Here is an 18,029-nt window from a genome sequence, read left to right on the forward strand (position 1 = left end):
CTCAAAAAAGAAAAAGAAAAAGAAAAAGAAAAACCGGGACGGGGACTTGACATTTTATATCTATCCACAAAAGCTGCTCTCAGCCGTTATTGATTTTTTTCCTGAACGTGCACGCTGCGTGGTGCATCTTTCTCTTCACTGACACAATTGCACGCGTCATGTTGCTAGTAAACGAGACGACGGGCGGCTCACCAGTCAAACGAGAGAGAGAAAGGGAGGGAGAGCCGCATCACATCCATCCGTCCGGCGATAAGGGAGGAGAGGAAGCAAAGAGGAGGAGATGAGCAGCTGCCTTTGCCTCCCCAAAAAGAAGGAGGGGGCAGCGAAGCCGTCCATAGATTCAACCACCACATCAGTCGTTCAGAACCCGAAGCCCACCCAACCTCCACCTCCTCCCTCCAAGGTCCGTTCCCTCCTCCTCCTCCTCCTCCTTCTCCTGCACCCTTAGCACCATCCTCCAAACAGTTATCTCCTCCTATTCCTCTGTTTTATTTTTCCTCTAGCGTGTTGCCATCAGTAGCCACTGCATGCAGCTTCCACTTTCCCCCTGTGTGGTGGTGTAAAGATCCTTGTTTCCCTTTTCAATCACCTTTGTGCATGCTTTTCTTGTGGTATGTGGGCAAGGATGCCAAACATTGCATCATGCCCCCTTCCCTCTCTCTTTGTACCCCCTCATGCTGCATCACGATCACGAGCATGGAAGTTGGCCTTTCTGTGGTTGGCAAACTGACTGATCGACGATGTTTCTCTGTTGATATTGCAGGGCATGGACCCCGTCGAGCGCTTGAAGGTCGGGTTCCAGAAGTTCAAGACCGAGGTCTATGAGTAAGTCATCTGAGCTGTTTTTTTTTTAATTCTGTGAGCTCCAACTGATCCCGTGCACCTTTGATTTTTTTCCGCAGCAAGAAGCCAGAGCTGTTCGAGCCTCTCAAGGCCGGCCAGGCCCCCAAGGTATGTGCTACTACCATACTGACTTCTCTTCTCGGCTCCCTTGTACGCCGCTAAGTTTTTTTTTTTTTTTTTTTTTTTTTTGTCTCTAGCGTGTAGCAACTCCGGGCAACTAACTGGCCCAAAGATTTGGTAGTACTTCTTGCTGGTTGCCCAGCTGTCCAGACTGAGGCAAGCTCAGAGAACCGAGTCGTTACTCGTGCCTAGCTAGTACTAGCTCTGTAGCTCATCACCATCCCTTCATTGCTGCGCATTCCCATCTACAAGAGGCAAGAGGCAAGAGGCAAGCAACCCTGCCGGACCTGCACTATTCATCGCCCACCCTGTGTTCCTGGGTGCGCACGCAGCATTATTATTGCCGCGCGCCTGATGTAACGAGGTCAAAGCTGCAGTAGACAAAAGGAAACGGATTGTCCTAATTGCACGGCTTAACGCTGACGGTGACAGCTTGCCGCCATTGTATTAGTATTAGCGACCAATTGGCAAGCAGTAGTCTGTTGGATATACTATATAACTAGTCCTAGAACTGTTTTGTGCAAGTCTGCTCCGATCCATGGGGGCACTAGCTAGGCCATGGCGCAAAGAAATGGTGTAGTGGGATACATAGATGAATGCAAAATCCTTCATAGCTCCCGCCACCACCGTGGTGGGCACTAACATGCGCGCTGCCAGTGCATCCCCATGCACGTGCAAAGCCATACGCTGCATGCTGGCTGGTGATTTAATTGCATTTGGTTGGTAAATTATTGAGATGCCGCCGTCCCTATATAGGCTCACTTTGCAGATGACGGATATATTGGTTTTCCTTGTGTTTCCTAGTATTATAACCTGGTGCCAGAATCTTGTAAGTACAGAGTTTATTGTTTTTCTTGATGGGAGTTTTGATTTGGCATCGATCCCATGCGCCTAATTAGTAGAAATTACTTCATGCATGCATGCATGGTGTAGCTAGCTGGTTCTACTAGTTTTTTGACCCATAAAAGTTACTAGTGGTCAAATATTCTTTGTAGTAAAAGGAGAAGATAAAAGCAGTCTAATTTGGCCTACTCGGTCTGTGGAAAACAAAGAACTACTCTGTACATTTGAAGTATAATGGTCACTTCCACCTTCTAGCCGTGTTGAATTCTTTTTTGAACTATAATGGTCACTTCCATCATTACATTTGAACGCCAGCAACAGATGGTGGTGACCAGCCATTTCAGATGCATGTCTCGTCATTTTGCTTTTTGTTTGACACTCACATACCATAACCATACACAACACAAAGAGACGAACCCCAAGTCTCGTAACCTCATGATAGAACAGAAATAATGCAAGGGGAGCCATGTAGATAATACTAGGTGTGTAGGAGTATTAGCGATCATCATTCCATGGCTAATAATGTGTGGTCCAGCCATGATTGAGCAAAGGCCCCACCATTGAGCTATCGACCGACCGGTCCTGTCCCGTGGTTGTGAAGCACTGGTCCGTCGCTCACCTCACGGGATATATTCTTTCTTCATCGTGAGTAGTTGGTTTGGACGTGTCGTCTCTCCTGTCCTCTCACACCCCTTGCAAAAGTACTTAGGCGCATAAATGTTGGGCAGGGCCTGTTGCTTTAGCCTTGAGAACACTGTGTGTATTCGCATCCATATCTCACTGGCCATGCATGCCGATCCTCGAGGAAATATGCTCTACTACACTGCAGATGTCTCAAAGTTTGTGGAAGATGATTGCATTACGCCATGCGTCCTAGTCTCCTTTGTATCCCCGGATCCCTTTCTAAATCACACGGCCTCTCCAAGTGTGAGCTAATCCAAAGCCAGAACAAACATTCCAGCCTCCTGCCTCCTTATGCTAGCTGCTCTTGCCGCCAACCTTAATTTGTACTCCTCCCGTTTCAAATTATAAGTCACTTTGACTTTCTTTTTTAAGTACGTAGAGCCTCGTTGGTTGACAGCCAAAATTTGGTTGTCAAAACTTAGGCAAGCTAAGATTTTGGCAGTCATTTGGTTTGGTACCAAAATTTGTCAAATACCTCACAATTGGCAATCTATGACAAATATTTTTCCCCAAGTTTTGATAACGTTTTCTTGCCAAATCTTGGACATGTCAAATTTTGGTAGCCAACCAATCAGGCCTATAGAATTTGCTATATATCTAAACATATGTTATATCTAGATATATAAAAAAATCGATTTACCAAAAAAGTCAAAGCGACTTATAATTTGGAACAGAGGGAGGAAGATGGATTTGAACACCCACATCTCAGGGCCAGATAAACCCCTCACGTGAAATTCGTTCTCGGTTCATTCATGCATGCATATATATGCAGCCTCACTTTCGCGTGCCAACTTGGCCGGAAATATTCTTGCTTGGCCGCCGGGAATAGGATAGATCAGCGAGTTGTTTCTTGGCCGCTGATCGCCCCGAGAGCCACACGGAAACCAGCGTAGAATATCCTTGTCGTAACTACTAGTACTAGTAGCACGGAACGGAAGGAACCTTCCTGCAGCCTGTAGTAAAGCATTGGAACAAAGACAGGCCGGTCAAAACTCAAAAGTTGCCGCCTTTTGGTTTTGGGTGTAGTCCTCCACTGATCTGCCTCCCTGCTTATCGATAAGAGCCATAGGAACCGGACAGGTTTTGCGTGCGTGCTCCCTCTTTTTGCCGACCTGATGGTGATTTTTCCTCTGCTGCATGCAGTACATGGTGTTCGCCTGCGCTGACTCCCGTGTGTGCCCGTCGGTGACCCTGGGCCTGCAGCCCGGTGAGGCCTTCACCGTCCGCAACATCGCCGCCATGGTCCCACCCTACGACAAGGTACGCGTACACACCGACCGATCGACGTCTTTTTTTTTCCTGGCCCGGCCGCCGCCGCGGGGCATGCATTGACAAACGCCGCACACGGTCTCCTTTCGTTTTCTTCAACTGCAGACCAAATACAGCGGCACCGGGTCCGCCATCGAGTACGCCGTGTGCGCCCTCAAGGTGGAGGTCCTCGTGGTCATTGGCCACAGCTGCTGTGGTGGCATTAGGGCGCTCCTCTCCCTCAAGGACAGCGCACCTCACAACTTGTAAGTTGTCATCGTAAAAATATACAAGTTTCATTCAGATAAAAAAAAGAGAGTCGTGTGCCTCGTGTCATGATTTTGATCCTAACATGTTGTCTGTTGGTTTGGTGGTGTGTACCCAGCCACTTCGTTGAGGACTGGGTCAGGATCGGCTCGCCTGCCAAGACGAAGGTGCAGAAAGAGCACGCGTCGGTGCCGTTCGATGACCAGTGCTCCATCCTGGAGAAGGTACGTGCACCGGACACACGCGAGCAGGTAGTCGTTGCAAGAATAGGTTGATTTTGCTCACCAAAGGACCTTGTGTTTCTGAATGTCTCTGCAGGAGGCCGTGAACGTGTCCCTCGCGAACCTCAAGACCTACCCCTTCGTCAAGGAACGGCTGGCCAAAGGGACCCTCAAGCTGGTCGGCGGCCACTACGACTTCGTGTCCGGGAAGTTCGTTACATGGGAGCCTGTAGGGTCCACAACCTTCTTTACATTTTCAATCGTACATGTTGTATCTGAGACCACATCATTTTTCTCCTGGCACACTCCAGATCCAAACTTCCGATCCACTTTCTCTCCCTCGTTGCCATCGCAATTTCTTTCTAAGAACAACAAAATCACCACCAATTCCAGCGCACGACACTTGAAATCCTCCCGCAGCACTTGAACTCTATCTGCGCTGCAAATCCATCGGTCACGTTCCACCCCTACCAACTTCCAGTCCAGTTGTTGTCAGGTCCTAGATCCGATTGGGCGCTTGCCCTCGTCTTGAATTTCTAACCTTGTCGGTGCACCAGGCTTGTCTGTGATGCTGGATATGAGGCCATGGCCATCGAGGTCCATCTACCACAAGATGCCACTTCCTTTCCATGGCCACCATGGCTTGCCGAATCAGTGGTCCCCGAGGAAGAAAACATCATGTTGGAGTCGTTCTTCTCCACAACGTGCGCTTAAGTAGGATATATCGTCCACAAAAGCTGCGCTCAGCCATTACTGATTTTTTATTCATGAAAGCGTGCGCTGTGCAATGTCTGTTTCTCTCACTGAAACAATTGCACGTGTCATCATGTTCATGTTGCTAGTAATCTAGATGACTGGGCAGCTCAAGAGGTGAACGAGAGAGAGAAAGGGAGGGAGGGCCGCACCGCATCCATCCGCCCGGCTATAAGGGAGGAAAGGAAGAAAAGAGGAGAAGACGAGAATTTACCTTTGCCTCCCCTGTTATATATAAAAAGGAGAGGCATCGAAGCCGTCCATAGATTCCCACACCTCGTCACTCCTTGAGAACCAGAAGCCCACCCACCCAGTCTAAGGTCCGTTCCCTCCTCCTCCTCCCTCACCCTCGGCATCATCCTCCATACAGCACACACTATGTCCATCCATCCATTTTCTTTTCCTCAGTTGCCATCATTGGCGTGCACCTTCTACTTTCTCCCTATGTTGTACCGTGCTGGTGCAAAGAAGATCCGTGTCCCCCTTTTTAGATCACCTGTATGCATGCTTTTCTTGTGGTCCGTGGCCAAGGAGACCAACATTGCATCATGCCCCCCCCCTCTCTCTACCCCCTCATGCTGCAACACGACCACAAGCATGCAAGTTGGTCTTTCTGGGGATGGCGAACTGACCGACGATTTTCTGGTTGTTGGTCCTGCAGATGATTGACGTCGTTGAGCGCTTGAAGAGCGGGTTCGAGCAGTTCAAGATCGAAGTCTATGAGTAAGTCATCTCTCTACTCAGAGCTGTTGTTTTCTGCAACACAAGCATTTGGTTTAATCTTTTCAGTTTCAACCGCCTGATTTATTTTGGGAATTCCGAGAGCTCCTACTGATCCTATGCCCCATTGGTTTTTTTTTGCAGCAAGAAGCCGGAGCTTTTCGAGCCTCTCAAATCCGGCCAGGCCCCCAAGGTATGTGTAGGGATGAAAACGGATCAGATTCGCATAGAATCGAATCCAGATATCACCTTTTATGACATTTTAATTCAAAGACAAATTTTCAAATAACAGATGTCTTGGATTTGGATTTCTATTTGGACATTTACTCAATTCAACTCAAAGTATATATTCTTAAGGTACATGTATAAAATTTTACTGCTAAATTCATCGATAACCAAAGTAGACTATATGAAAGTACCCTTCTAATAATCTTCAATATCATATCCCAATGAAAGATCTCCAATATTGAAGTAAACTAAATTATAGTGGACAATAATTAATAAAACAATAGGTAAAGTGGAGAAGTTTAAATAAAAATGGTAAGCAACCATTTTGTTTTATCAATTTTTAGGTTTACAAATTATTAGATTAAAGTGTTTGTATATAACTTAAAACTGATGGTGACAGCTTGTCGCCATTAGCGGCCAATTGGCAAGTATAGTAGTAGTCTGTTGGATATACTCCCTCCATCCTAAAATAAATACAGATATCATTTATCGAGGAGTCCAACTTTTTTCAGTTTGACTAAAAGTAAAGGAAATAATATCAATATTTTTTATCTTTAAATAAATTTATCATCAAAGTATACTTAATGCTCAATCTAATGATATTTATTATACATTATAAATATTAATATGTTTTTATATAAATCTAGTCAAAATTTAAAAGTTTAACTTCTCGTAAAGCGAGGTGTATATAACTAGTCCTATAATTATTTTGTACAAGTCTGCTCTATGGGGCACTGGCTTCAACTTTGGCACTGCTAGTCATAGCGCAAAGAAATGGTGGTGGGATACATGCATACATGCAAAATCCTTCACAACTCCCACTACCCACCGGTCACCACTGTTGTGGACACTAATAGCCTGTTCACGGGTTAGTTTCTGAGCTGATAAGCCTGACTAGTGCTGGTTGGTTGTGAGAGAAAAATACTATTGGCTGACTGATAAGCCCTGGCTGAAACCAACAAACGAACAAGCCGTAACAGTCTAACATGCGCGCCGCTGAGTGCTAACCCATGTGCTGCATGCTAGCTGGTGATTTGCATTTGGTTGGTAAATTATTTAGATGCCGCCGTCCCTATATAGGCTCACTTGACTGATATATTGCATTTGGAACCGGACTCGATTTTGCGTGCTCCCTCTTTTCCCGACCTGATGGTGATTTTCTTCCTCTGCTGCATGCAGTACATGGTGTTCGCCTGCGCTGACTCCCGTGTGTGCCCGTCGGTGACCCTGGGCCTGCTGCCCGGTGAGGCCTTCACCGTCCGCAACATCGCCGCCATGGTCCCAGGCTACGACAAGGTACGCATACACACACCGACAGACGCAATGGACGTCTATTCTTCTCGGCCCGGCCGCCGCGGGGCATTGACAGAAGATGGAGACTCACACGGCCGCCTTTCGTATTCGTCGACTGCAGACCAAGTACACCGGCATCGGCTCCGCCATCGAGTACGCCGTGTGCGCTCTCAAGGTGCAGGTCCTCGTGGTCATTGGCCACAGCTGCTGCGGTGGCATCAGGGCGCTCCTCTCCCTCCAGGACGGCGCACCTGACAACTTGTAAGTCATCACCGTAAAATATACAAGTTTCATTCAGATTAAAAAAAACTCGTGTCTCGTGTCATGATTTTGATCCAAGATTGTTGTCTGTTGGTTTGGTGGTGTACCCAGCCACTTTGTTGAGGACTGGGTCAAAATCGGCTTCCCTGCCAAGATGAAGGTGAAGAAAGAGCACGCCTCGGTGCCGTTTGATGACCAGTGCTATATTCTGGAGAAGGTACGTATACCGTACACACACGAGCAGCTAGTTGTTGCATGAATGGATTGTCTGCTCACCAAAAGACCTTGTATCTCTTAATGTTTCTACAGGAGGCCGTGAACGTGTCCCTGGAGAACCTCAAGACCTACCCCTTCGTCAAGGAAGGGCTGGCCAACGGGACCCTCAAGTTGGTCGGCGGCCACTACAACTTTGTGAAAGGGGAGTTCCTTACATGGAAAGTCTAGAGCTAAGCCACCTGGCCGGCCCAACTCCTACATCATCATAAATATATGCTACATACCTAATGATATGCACCCGATCGATGTGAATGCGTGGAGTACTACCTGTTTTCAGCAGCTACATACATACCGGATCGCCCAATGTGAATGTAATAAGCAATAGCATTTTCTACCGCTTTCGTTTCTAACGCCGAGCTTTTATGTTCTATATATTATATGATGCATAATTTGACCGCCTTGTGGTCAAAAGATCGTCAGCTATAATCCATTTTTCACAATATTGTTACGAAGAGTTTACTTGTTTTACCATTAGCGGATCCAGAAACGGACTAGGGGGCAAAACAATAGGACCTACTTTGGAAGCAAGGGGAGCAAAACCCAGGGACGGAAAGCCCCCCTATGAACAACTAAGATAATAACTAAAATGATATCCCTATGGATTACATATCCTGGGAAAAGTCCGAGATCCCGAAAAGATGAGTTTCCAAATTAGGCCTAGAAGGCTAGAAATTATACTTACCATACACTAATAGATCTAACAAACAACACTCAATTCAAAATGCTTAATTAAACAATACATCATTAATGATAGAAAGGTACCTAATGAATTGCTTCTGTTAACTAAATGATCAAATATGCCTTCACAATTTCACACCATTTGGAACAGCATCCTCCATTCTACATACAAAAATAAAAATGTCATAGTTCTTCAAAAAGCAGGATAATATTATGGATTGAAATGAACTAATACAACACACACCTCGGCCCTCGCGTGGCAAATTTATCTTACTGTTTCTTAAGCCTTGTAAGCGCTTTAAAATTTTAGTTAAACGAGCATTATATGCCTCCTCTTCTCCTACACTTGTCATTGTCTACACATGTACTAAAATCACCGAATCACAATGACTAAATATTAAAACAAAAAATAAAAAAAAAAGATCTAGATGATTGGATCTCAGTCTCACCTCACTGTCAGTCTGTCACCGAGAAGTCGGAGCAGGAGACAGCCAACAGGGAAGAGGAAGGGCCGAAGGGCCTGCCGACTGGACGGCCTAGCCCCTGGCGTAGCCACGCAGGCGACCTGGGTAGCCCCACAACTAGGGGGCACCGGGCCCCTGTTTATGGCTGCCAGTAGCTGGGCTTAGCCGCTGAGGGAGGCGCGGAGCAGGGCGTTGTCGGCCAGGCGCAGCAGGCTGCCACGTAGGCAGGAGCCACTACCACGAGACACTGGACTGGTGCGAGGCAGCCGAGGAAACCGGTGGGTTGCGGGGATGGCCAGACGCGGCGCGGTTGGCGGTCGCAGTCATGAGTCTAGGGCAGCAGGCAGGGGGATGGATTTACGGATGGATGGGGACTATTGGGCTAGGCTGAAGATCTGTTCCCTAGGAATTAGGACCACAACCAGGGCTGCAGCCCCTCGGTGCATCTGCCCCTGTTTTTTTACTACATTTACAGCTCGTCTATCTCTGTATGAAATGTTGATGACACTAGTGTTGGGGGAATGCCCTCACAGCGACAACCAAGATTTATACCAGATTCCTGAAGACTGCTTCCGGACTCTGAGCAGAGCTCGACTCACTCTAAGTCCCACTAGCACTAACACTAACATTAATGCTAGTACTACATCTTGAGAGAGTGGTGAGATTCTTCTTCTTGAGGTGTGTGTACAACTGGTGCCAATTACCCCTATTTATAGTGTACATTAGCAGGGGGTATTTGTAGTGCAGTGGACGGCGGCGAAGCTGACAAGGGGAGTCGTGCGACCCCCTATAGGGTCGGCAAACCTAGGGATGGCCACCGCCATTGATCCAACGCCTCACAGTGCTTCCTGATGGCAGTTCGTGGTTACCCAAGTTGTTTGGATGCCTTAGCAATTACCCAAGTATGCATGGTGGGCCATCCAATCCTTGGGAGCATTCATGTGAGCCCTTGGATCAAACCGACAATGGATCAACATGCCAGGATGTTTCAAAGTGTGTTTCCTCAGTGAGCCACGGATTGGTGAGGTAGCACTTGGTGGGGCCAAGTCAGACGACCCAGGGTGGGGACAACTGACCCCACCAGGTGGCCCTTGGTGGCCATGCCTTGCTTCGTTGCCTCTTAGTGCTTAATTTTGATGAATTTGCATGTTTGTTCCTACATCCAAAACATTTCCGAGTACAAGTGGAACCAAGTAAAATTGTAACAAAAACATTACTTTTATGTTGTTTGGATGCTCAGAGTAAAGACATGTTGATGGTTAGAGAAGGGGTTGAAGGACCATGTTGAGCTTCTTTCTTGAACCCTTCCTATCATATTTTGATTACCCCCACTACACTATCGAACTAAGTTGTGGTAAACACTAAGATCTCTCATTTAGTATCATTCCTAGTTATAGCTTTGCCTTAGGATTAAATAAGTAATGATATATATACCTTGAAACACTTCTTAGTGAAGTGCTACAACGGTATTCTGTACGCTTGCGGAATCCTCTACTTGAGCATAAGAAATACCAACAAGCATTTCTGGCGCCATTGCCGAGAAAAGCATAAGCCTAGGAATTTTAATATATTTGAATCTTAAGTTTGCCATGAAGTTAGCTATGGTCGGAACCTTAAATTTGAATCTTAAGTTTGCCATCAAGTTATCATCCGTAGTTTGCCCTCAATTTTTCATCTCAAAATCAAACCCATTCAAGGAAGGAGGTTCTGCAGCACCACCAAAGGAGGTTATGGTCATTAAGACATATAGTAGAAGAAGGCGCCCAGACATGTTAGTGGACTAATTAATTAGGGAGGGGCCTAGGCTCAATTGTTATAGATTAGATCTAAAAAGAGTAGTAGGGGATATGGACTCTATTGATAACATGTCTAAGCCCATTAGCGTTCTTGTAAACTCCTATATATATGAGGGTAGAATTATCAATAGAGATAAGAAAGTTTAGGGTTAATCCCTTATCTCTTTTCTCCCTCCCTCTCTCTGCAAGCCACCGCTCCCCCCTTTCCCATGTCATGCTGAAAGCTCTAGTTTTGTTTTAGTGAATTGATGAAACCCTAAGTGCTAACCCATTTCTCTAAGTGGTCATGAGATAGGGTAGCACATTCCAAGTGGTGAGCAAATGGGTGATGATCAAGATGATGGTGGAGGCCATGGTGATGATCAAGTACTCCGGACTTGGAAAAGAAGAAAGAGGAAAACAAAAAGCTCAAGGCAAAGGTATATTTGATAGGAGCTCTTTGTTTTGGTGATCAAGACACCTAGTGGGTGTGATCACATTTAGGATAGATAGTCGTACTATTAAGAGGGGTGAAACTCATCGTGAAATGCGGTTATCAAAGTGCCACTAGATGTTCTAACTCGTTGCATATGCATTTAGATTCTAGTGAGTGCTAACACCCTTGAAAATATTTGTGAAAATATGTTAACACGCATGCACAAGGTGATACACTTGGTGATTGGCACATTTGAGCAAGGGTAGCGAAGTTTGAGAAGTGAAGGAACTATGCCGAGGTGACCGGACGCTGCTCTAGCAGCGACGAGACTCGGTCGGGTGCGTCTGGTCAATTTTAGCAGTGAAGAGCGTGGCTTCGGTCTTTGACCAGACGCTAGCGCAAGGAGCGATCAGACTTGACTATGGTATGTCTAGTCATAGTGACGTATGCTGACGTGGGGATGTTTGAACTTGGCGCATAGCTAGAGAAAGGATCGGACGCTAGCCTACATCCGGTCGAGGTTGAGCTGACGTGTTCGATCGACAAAAATTGTCTCTGGACCCTCACTAGATCTGATCGGACATGAGGTGGCATAGAGTCAGGTGGTGGTAGAGTTGCATCCGGTCATTGGCTTGGGCGCTCGGGCATGTGCGCAATCGGACATGGCTCTGGCGCATCAAGTTGGTTCGCGGGTGCGTCCGGTCTCCACTTGAGCGTAGGCGCGGGCAAAGTCGACCGTTGGGATCATGCGGTGGGCATTGAATCGCGGGGACACATGGCGAGGATCATGCGATCAAACGCTGGGCTAGCTACATTCGGTCGATCTGACCAGCGCGTTCAGTAAGCGTGAGTTGGGCTTTGTGTTGAGCCAACGTCTCTATTTCGTGAGGGCTTCTATTTAAACCCCATGGCCGGCTCTAGCTCACTATCTTGGCTATTTTCATTGACATGACAACCTAGTGGGCAAGCCAAAGCCCTCTCACTCATCTCCATCATTGATTCATCATCTTTGTGAGATTGGGAGTGAATCCAAGTGCATTGTTTGAGTGATTGCATCTAGAGGCACTTGATGATTGTGTTTCACTGCGGGGTTCGCTTATTTCTCTTGGTGGTTGCTGCCACCTAGACATCTTGGTGCAGTGAGGATTGTCGAGCATATGAAGGTGATTCTCTCCAGCTCTGATCACGGTGATTGTGAGGGATTCTTGACCTTTCCCCGGTGGAGAGCCAAAATGTACTCTAGTGGATTGCTCGTGGCTTATGGATCCTCATCTTGTGTTGGTTATGCGGCACCTGATTGTGGGTTACACATGTGATGCCTATAAGCGCGTGAACCTCCAAGTGAGTGAATCGCCACAATAGGGATTAGCTTGCTAGCAAGCAAGTGAACCTCAGTGAAAAATCATTGTGTCATCTTTTCTCCGAGGATTTCATTGGTATTCATTGTGATCGATTCATCATCTCTTGCCATGGTAGTATAACTCACTACCTCTCTTGTGCATTTACTTACCTAGTGTAGCTAAGCTCTTTAGTATAATTAGTTTTGAGAGCTAGCTTATGTCTTGTCTAGTTTGGTTAGTGAGACTCTTTAGTTAGTCTTTGAGAGCTCACTAACTTAGTGGAAGTGACTTTAGCCTCTTTGTGTGAATTAGAGATTGTAGCAACTAGAATTGTGGGTAGGAGGCTTACATTTTGAGTAAGCTAGCGCAACACTCGCTTCGCTTCATAATTGTCTAACCTCTTGGCTTAAGTGTTGTTGTAGAAATTTTTATAGGCTATTCACCCCCTCTAGCCATTAGGACCTTTCAAGTGATATCGAAGCTGTGGTCACCGTGATTTGAGGCTTAACAACCTTCGGTGTCAAAATGGCTCAAATCAACAACACCAAGAAGTCACCCCAATTCGATGGTTCTAATTATCCTTATTAGAAGGCAAAGATGACCACCTATATCAAGTCAATCAATAGAAAGATGTGGAAGGTGGTGGAGACCAAGATTGAGATAGCCAATCTGGAGACTCTCACCATTGCCAAAGAAGTGCTACTCCAAAACAATGACATTGCTCTTAGTGCCATTCATAATGCCGTGGATGAGAGGACATTTGAGCAAATAAAGAACATTGAGATAGATCATGAGGCATGGAAGAAGCTGGAGAAATCATTTAAGGGCACACAAGGGGTGAAGGGTGCCAAGGCTTATATCCTCAAGGTAAAGTTGGTAATTTCAAGATAAAGGAAGATAAGAGTGTGCCGAAGATGTTCCATAGGCTTTAAGTGCTTGTCAATGATCTCAAAGCACTTGGAGAAGAAGTGAAGGACAAGGACTTCTCCCACAAGTTCTTGAGATGCTTACCATTGAGGTTTGGCACATTGATCACTATTCTAGTGAGGAGTGGTTTGGACACCATGACACCAAACCAAATGTTGGGAGATGTGATGACCGATGGCACATATAGAGATGATGATGAGAAGGAAGAGAAGAAGGAGAAGAAAGAGGACAAGAAGATGAGAAGAAGAGTGTGGCATTCAAGGTCGGTTCATCATCCAAGTGCAAGGGCAAGGCCAAGCAAGACACATCAAGTGAAGATGAAGACTCATGTTCTTGGGATGATGAAGATGATGAGAAGATGGCACTATTTGTGAAGAGATTTGGCAAATTCATGGTGAAGAAGAGTTATCGTGCAAGAAGAAAGAAGTCATCATCAAGGAACAAGGATGAACCAAGGAGGCACTTCAAGTGTGGTAGCAAGGATCATGTTGTTGCTCAATGCCCCTACAATAGTGAAAATGAAGATGATGACAAGAAGGGAAAGAAGAAGGAGAAGAAGGACAAGATGACCTTCAAGAAGAAGAAGGGTGGTTCATATGTGGTCACTTGGGATAGTGATGCTTCCTCAAGTGATGATGTTGATAGTGATGATGACAAGACCACCAAGAAGAAGGCTCTTGCAAGCATTGTTATCAATGAGAAGCCTTCTCTCTTCGACACTCCATCGACTTGCTTCATGGCTAAGGCCACTAAGGTACAATCTCATGATGATGGATGTGAAAGTGAAAGTGAAAGTGATGATGATGATGAACCCACTAAAGTTGAACTAATTGACATGCTTGAAGATGCTAAAACTCACTTTGACATTAAGAAAAGGGAATGCAAAGACTTGACTAAGGAACTAAAAGCCCTTAGGAAAGCATTTGATGAGCTCAATGCCAGTTATAAGTGTCTAAAGGAAGACCATGAGGAGCTTGGCAAGGCTCACAAGAAGCTTGAAAAATCTCATTTCACTCTCATTGAACAAAATGAGAAAGTAATTGTGACATGTGACATAGGCTTAACATATGACATAATTGATGAATCTTTCTATAAGCCTATTGTTGTTGCTCCTGCTAACCCTTCTTGTAGCTCATCATCCACTTCCACTTCACCTATGAGTGATGGTTGCACTTGTGATGCCTCACTTATGGTTCAGAATGAGACCTTAAAGGAGGTCAATGGGCTCACCGTGCCTTAGGCAATGCCTATGGTGATGAGGCCTGCTTGCTAAAGTACTTGAGTAGTCAAAGATTTTCTCTCAACAAAGAGGGATTAGGCTATACCCCCAAGAAAGGCAAGGCATCCTTTGAAACTTCCAAAGCTAGCTTTGTGGGAGGTAATGGCCAGTTTTGCAATAGATGCAAGCAAGTTAGGCATGTAGAGCACTATTGCAAAAACAAGAACAAGGACTCTAATGTATCCTCAATTAAGTTTGATTCTTGTTATTTGCTTACTAAGGGAGCCAATGGTGTGAAGGCTAAGTTTGTTGGTACACCAATTGTGGGCTCAAAGAAGAAAGCCATTTGGATGCCAAAGAGCTTAGTAACTAACCTTTAAGGACCCAAGCAAGTTTGGGTACCTAAAAAGAATTGATCTTCTTTTGTAGGTCAATTACAAAGTCAGAGGAAGGCATTGGATTCTTGATTCAACACATGATCGATGATTCAAGAATGTTCAACTCAATCAACACCAATGACAATGATGGTTATGATAGTATCTCATTTGGTGACAATGGCAAAGGCATGGTCAAAGGGCTTGGTAAGATTGCAATATCCAATGACTTGAGCATATCCAATGTGTTGCTAGTAGAGAGCTTGAACTTCAATTTGCTATACGTGGCTCAATTCTGTGATCTTGAATTCAAGTGCATATTTGGAGTAGATGATCTAGAGATCATAAGTGTAGATGACTCTAATTTGATCTTCAAAGGCTTTAGATATGAGAATCTATACTTGGTTGATTTCAATGCTAGTGAAGCTCAATTGTCAACATGCTTGTTCACTAAGTCTAGTATGGGTTGGTTATGGCATAGAAGGCTTGGTGAAAGGTCCTTGTTTGATTTTGGTAATTGAGTGACAACCATGGTGGACTAATATGTGGTTATGTGAGATTACACAGGAGATTAGTCCACAAGTGAATATATAATGAAGGAGCTCATTGCATATGAGACATGGCATAGAGTCATGTGACTAAGGTGGAGAAGATCAAGATGAGGCTTGGCTTGATGGACCGGTTACAAGATTGAAGGACAAGTCGGAGGCTTTGAAGCACTAGACCGCGTGGCGGGATGCTTGAGCAAAGACTTGGCGTCAATGGACCGACGCAATGGTGAAGAGCAAGTGAGGTCAAGATCAATGAACCAATATGGTCACGTGATGATATGAAGTGAATCATATCATTATTGATCGTGTTGGTGCATGTATTGCATCAATATTGGAGGAGATGGAATAGAATACACAAGGCAAAGGTATAACCTATAGGGCATTTTATTTCACCAGTCATAGTTGTGTAGAGAAGTTGATGACCAGGTTTAGGATAGATGGTCGTACTATCAAGAGGGGCAAACTTGTTTGCATATCGGTCATCTAGTGCCACTCGAGTGATCTAACTTTGCATCGTTGCTAGGATCGAGTGGCGTGGCAAGTTGAGTGGCTAATACTTTGAAAATTGATTGTGAAAATGCTAACACACATGCACATGGTGATGTACACTTAGTGGTGTTGGCACATTTACAAAGGAGAAGTGGTTGGAGTTGAAGTTGATCAACTCGGCGAAGAAATGGAGAAGAAAAAGGTGGCGCTGGTGTGACCTATGCGTTCGGTCAGTGCTGGTACCTGGCCAAGGAGCATGAGTTTCTGAATGGACGCTAGTGTTGAAAGTGACCTGACGCATAGGGGCTGCGTCTGGTCATTGCTGACATATGGTGATGTGGTGGCATTCTGGCACGCGGAGTGGGAGAGTGAGAGACCAGACGCTAACCGCATCAGGTCGTCATTGACTGGACACATCAGGTCATGATTTATCCTCTCTGGACCATCTCTAGAAGTGACCTGACTCATGGTGGTGCATCCGGTCATTAGGCGGCATGTCAGATCACTGGGTCAGTGCATCCGGTCGTAACTAATCGCGCAGGGTAAAGGAGCCAACCGTTGGAGATCAACGCGCGACGTTGAATCCGGGCAACATGTGGCAGCATCATGGCAACCAGACTCCACTATGTTGCATCTGGTCGTTATTGATCTGCGCATCCGATCACGTCGTAGAAAGCCCAGTGAAGGGGAAACGGCTAGTTTAGCCCTTGGGGCTATAAATAGCAGTGTTGGTCGGCATTTGGCCGATTGCTGAGCACCCTTGAGCCTTGGTGTCTTGTGTAGGTGTGCTTAGGAGCCCTCTAACTCACTTGAGCTTGATAGTGATCATCCGATAGAGTGAGTGAACGATTCTAGTGCGATTGCATCATGAGGTTGCATAGAGTTGCACTAGGTGGTCGTGTTGCAAGCCGGTGGTGCTTGTTACTCTTGGAGGTTGCCACCTCCTAGATGGCTTGGTGGCTTGTGACTCCATTGAAGCACGTAGGAAGATTGTGCGGTGCTCTAGAGGAGGATTTGTGAGGGGGATTGTGCTCACCCCACGGGGATCGTGAAGAGCAACTCTAGTTGAGCGTGTCATTGAGCTACCCTCACTTTCGGTGTAGATTCTTGTGGTGCCCGACGCGCGGGCTTGGTGGGTGATGCTAATTAGTCACCGAACCACCAAGTGAGCGGTCGACACAACAGGAACATAGCTTGGTGGCAACCAAGTGAACCTTGGGAGAAAATCACCATGTCAACATTGTCTTCATCATCTTCTTGGTGGTTTGCATTCCGCGAAACACAAGCTTGTATTGCTTTCATTTACATTGTGCTTGTGTAGTTGCTCTTGTGACTAGTTTAGCTTTAGTAGCTTGCTAGTTGCCTTCTTGCTTGTGTAGCATAGAAGTAGCTCCCTTGCATGGCTAATTTGGTTTTAGTAACCTTGTTAGTCACATTGCTTACTTTGTGTAGCTAAGTATTTTGTGCTCTATAATTTGGCTTGTGTAGCCTTGTTTTTGAGCATTGCTAGTGAGCTTAGGTGGCTTTGAGCTTTTGCATCACTAGTTATGTAGGAGCTCCCCGGTTGTGTGAAGTACTAGTTGCATAGGTTAGTATGACCTTGCAAGCTAGATTGGTTAGGTGAGCTCTAGCTAGCCCAGCACCTTTGTTGCCTAATTAGGATCTTTTTATGGTGCTTATGAACTTAGATAGAGGGGTATAGTCTTGGCTAGACTGATAGTTTTATTTCCATATTTGTTTTGGTTATCTAGCGCGATTAAGTTTTAGAAAGGACTATTCACCCCCCTCTAGTTCGCTATCTTGACCCTACACTTGGTCATGCTGGAATAAAATAATTGAATAGATTGGTAAAGCATGATCTAGTTAGAGGCTTAAAAGATATGGTATTTGAGAAGGATAAACTTTGTAGCTCTTGTCAAGCCAGCAAACAAGTTGGAAACACCCATCCTAAGAAGAGCATAATAAGCACTAGCAAAGCATTTGAGTTGTTGCACATGAATTTGTTTGGGCAAACATAAT

At 45.6% G+C, this 18,029-nt stretch overlaps 1 protein-coding gene across 4 annotated transcripts in view; it reads left to right on the forward strand.

The window, feature by feature from the left end:
• LOC136456285 (carbonic anhydrase, chloroplastic-like) overlaps positions 1–18,029 on the forward strand; it is a 53,283-nt gene that overhangs the window by 3,272 nt on the left and 31,982 nt on the right. Inside the window, exons 2-14 of one of the 4 annotated variants that reach the window (XM_066456091.1) lie at positions 169–403; positions 764–825; positions 903–951; positions 3,634–3,750; positions 3,865–4,004; positions 4,124–4,229; positions 4,324–4,455; positions 5,641–5,702; positions 5,844–5,892; positions 7,107–7,223; positions 7,342–7,481; positions 7,593–7,698; positions 7,791–8,209. In XM_066456091.1, the coding sequence (XP_066312188.1) occupies positions 281–403; positions 764–825; positions 903–951; positions 3,634–3,750; positions 3,865–4,004; positions 4,124–4,229; positions 4,324–4,455; positions 5,641–5,702; positions 5,844–5,892; positions 7,107–7,223; positions 7,342–7,481; positions 7,593–7,698; positions 7,791–7,925 (1,338 nt within the window). In that variant the 5' untranslated portion in view covers positions 169–280 and the 3' untranslated portion in view covers positions 7,926–8,209. Of the gene's footprint in view, positions 1–168; positions 404–763; positions 826–902; positions 952–3,633; positions 3,751–3,864; positions 4,005–4,123; positions 4,230–4,323; positions 4,456–5,640; positions 5,703–5,843; positions 5,893–7,106; positions 7,224–7,341; positions 7,482–7,592; positions 7,699–7,790; positions 8,210–18,029 lie in introns of those variants that run through there. The other 3 variants (XM_066456089.1, XM_066456090.1, XM_066456088.1) reach the window with 3 other exon arrangements.

This window comes from Miscanthus floridulus, chromosome 6 (assembly GCF_019320115.1).
Source record: "Miscanthus floridulus cultivar M001 chromosome 6, ASM1932011v1, whole genome shotgun sequence".
Lineage (NCBI taxonomy): Eukaryota > Viridiplantae > Streptophyta > Magnoliopsida > Poales > Poaceae > Miscanthus > Miscanthus floridulus.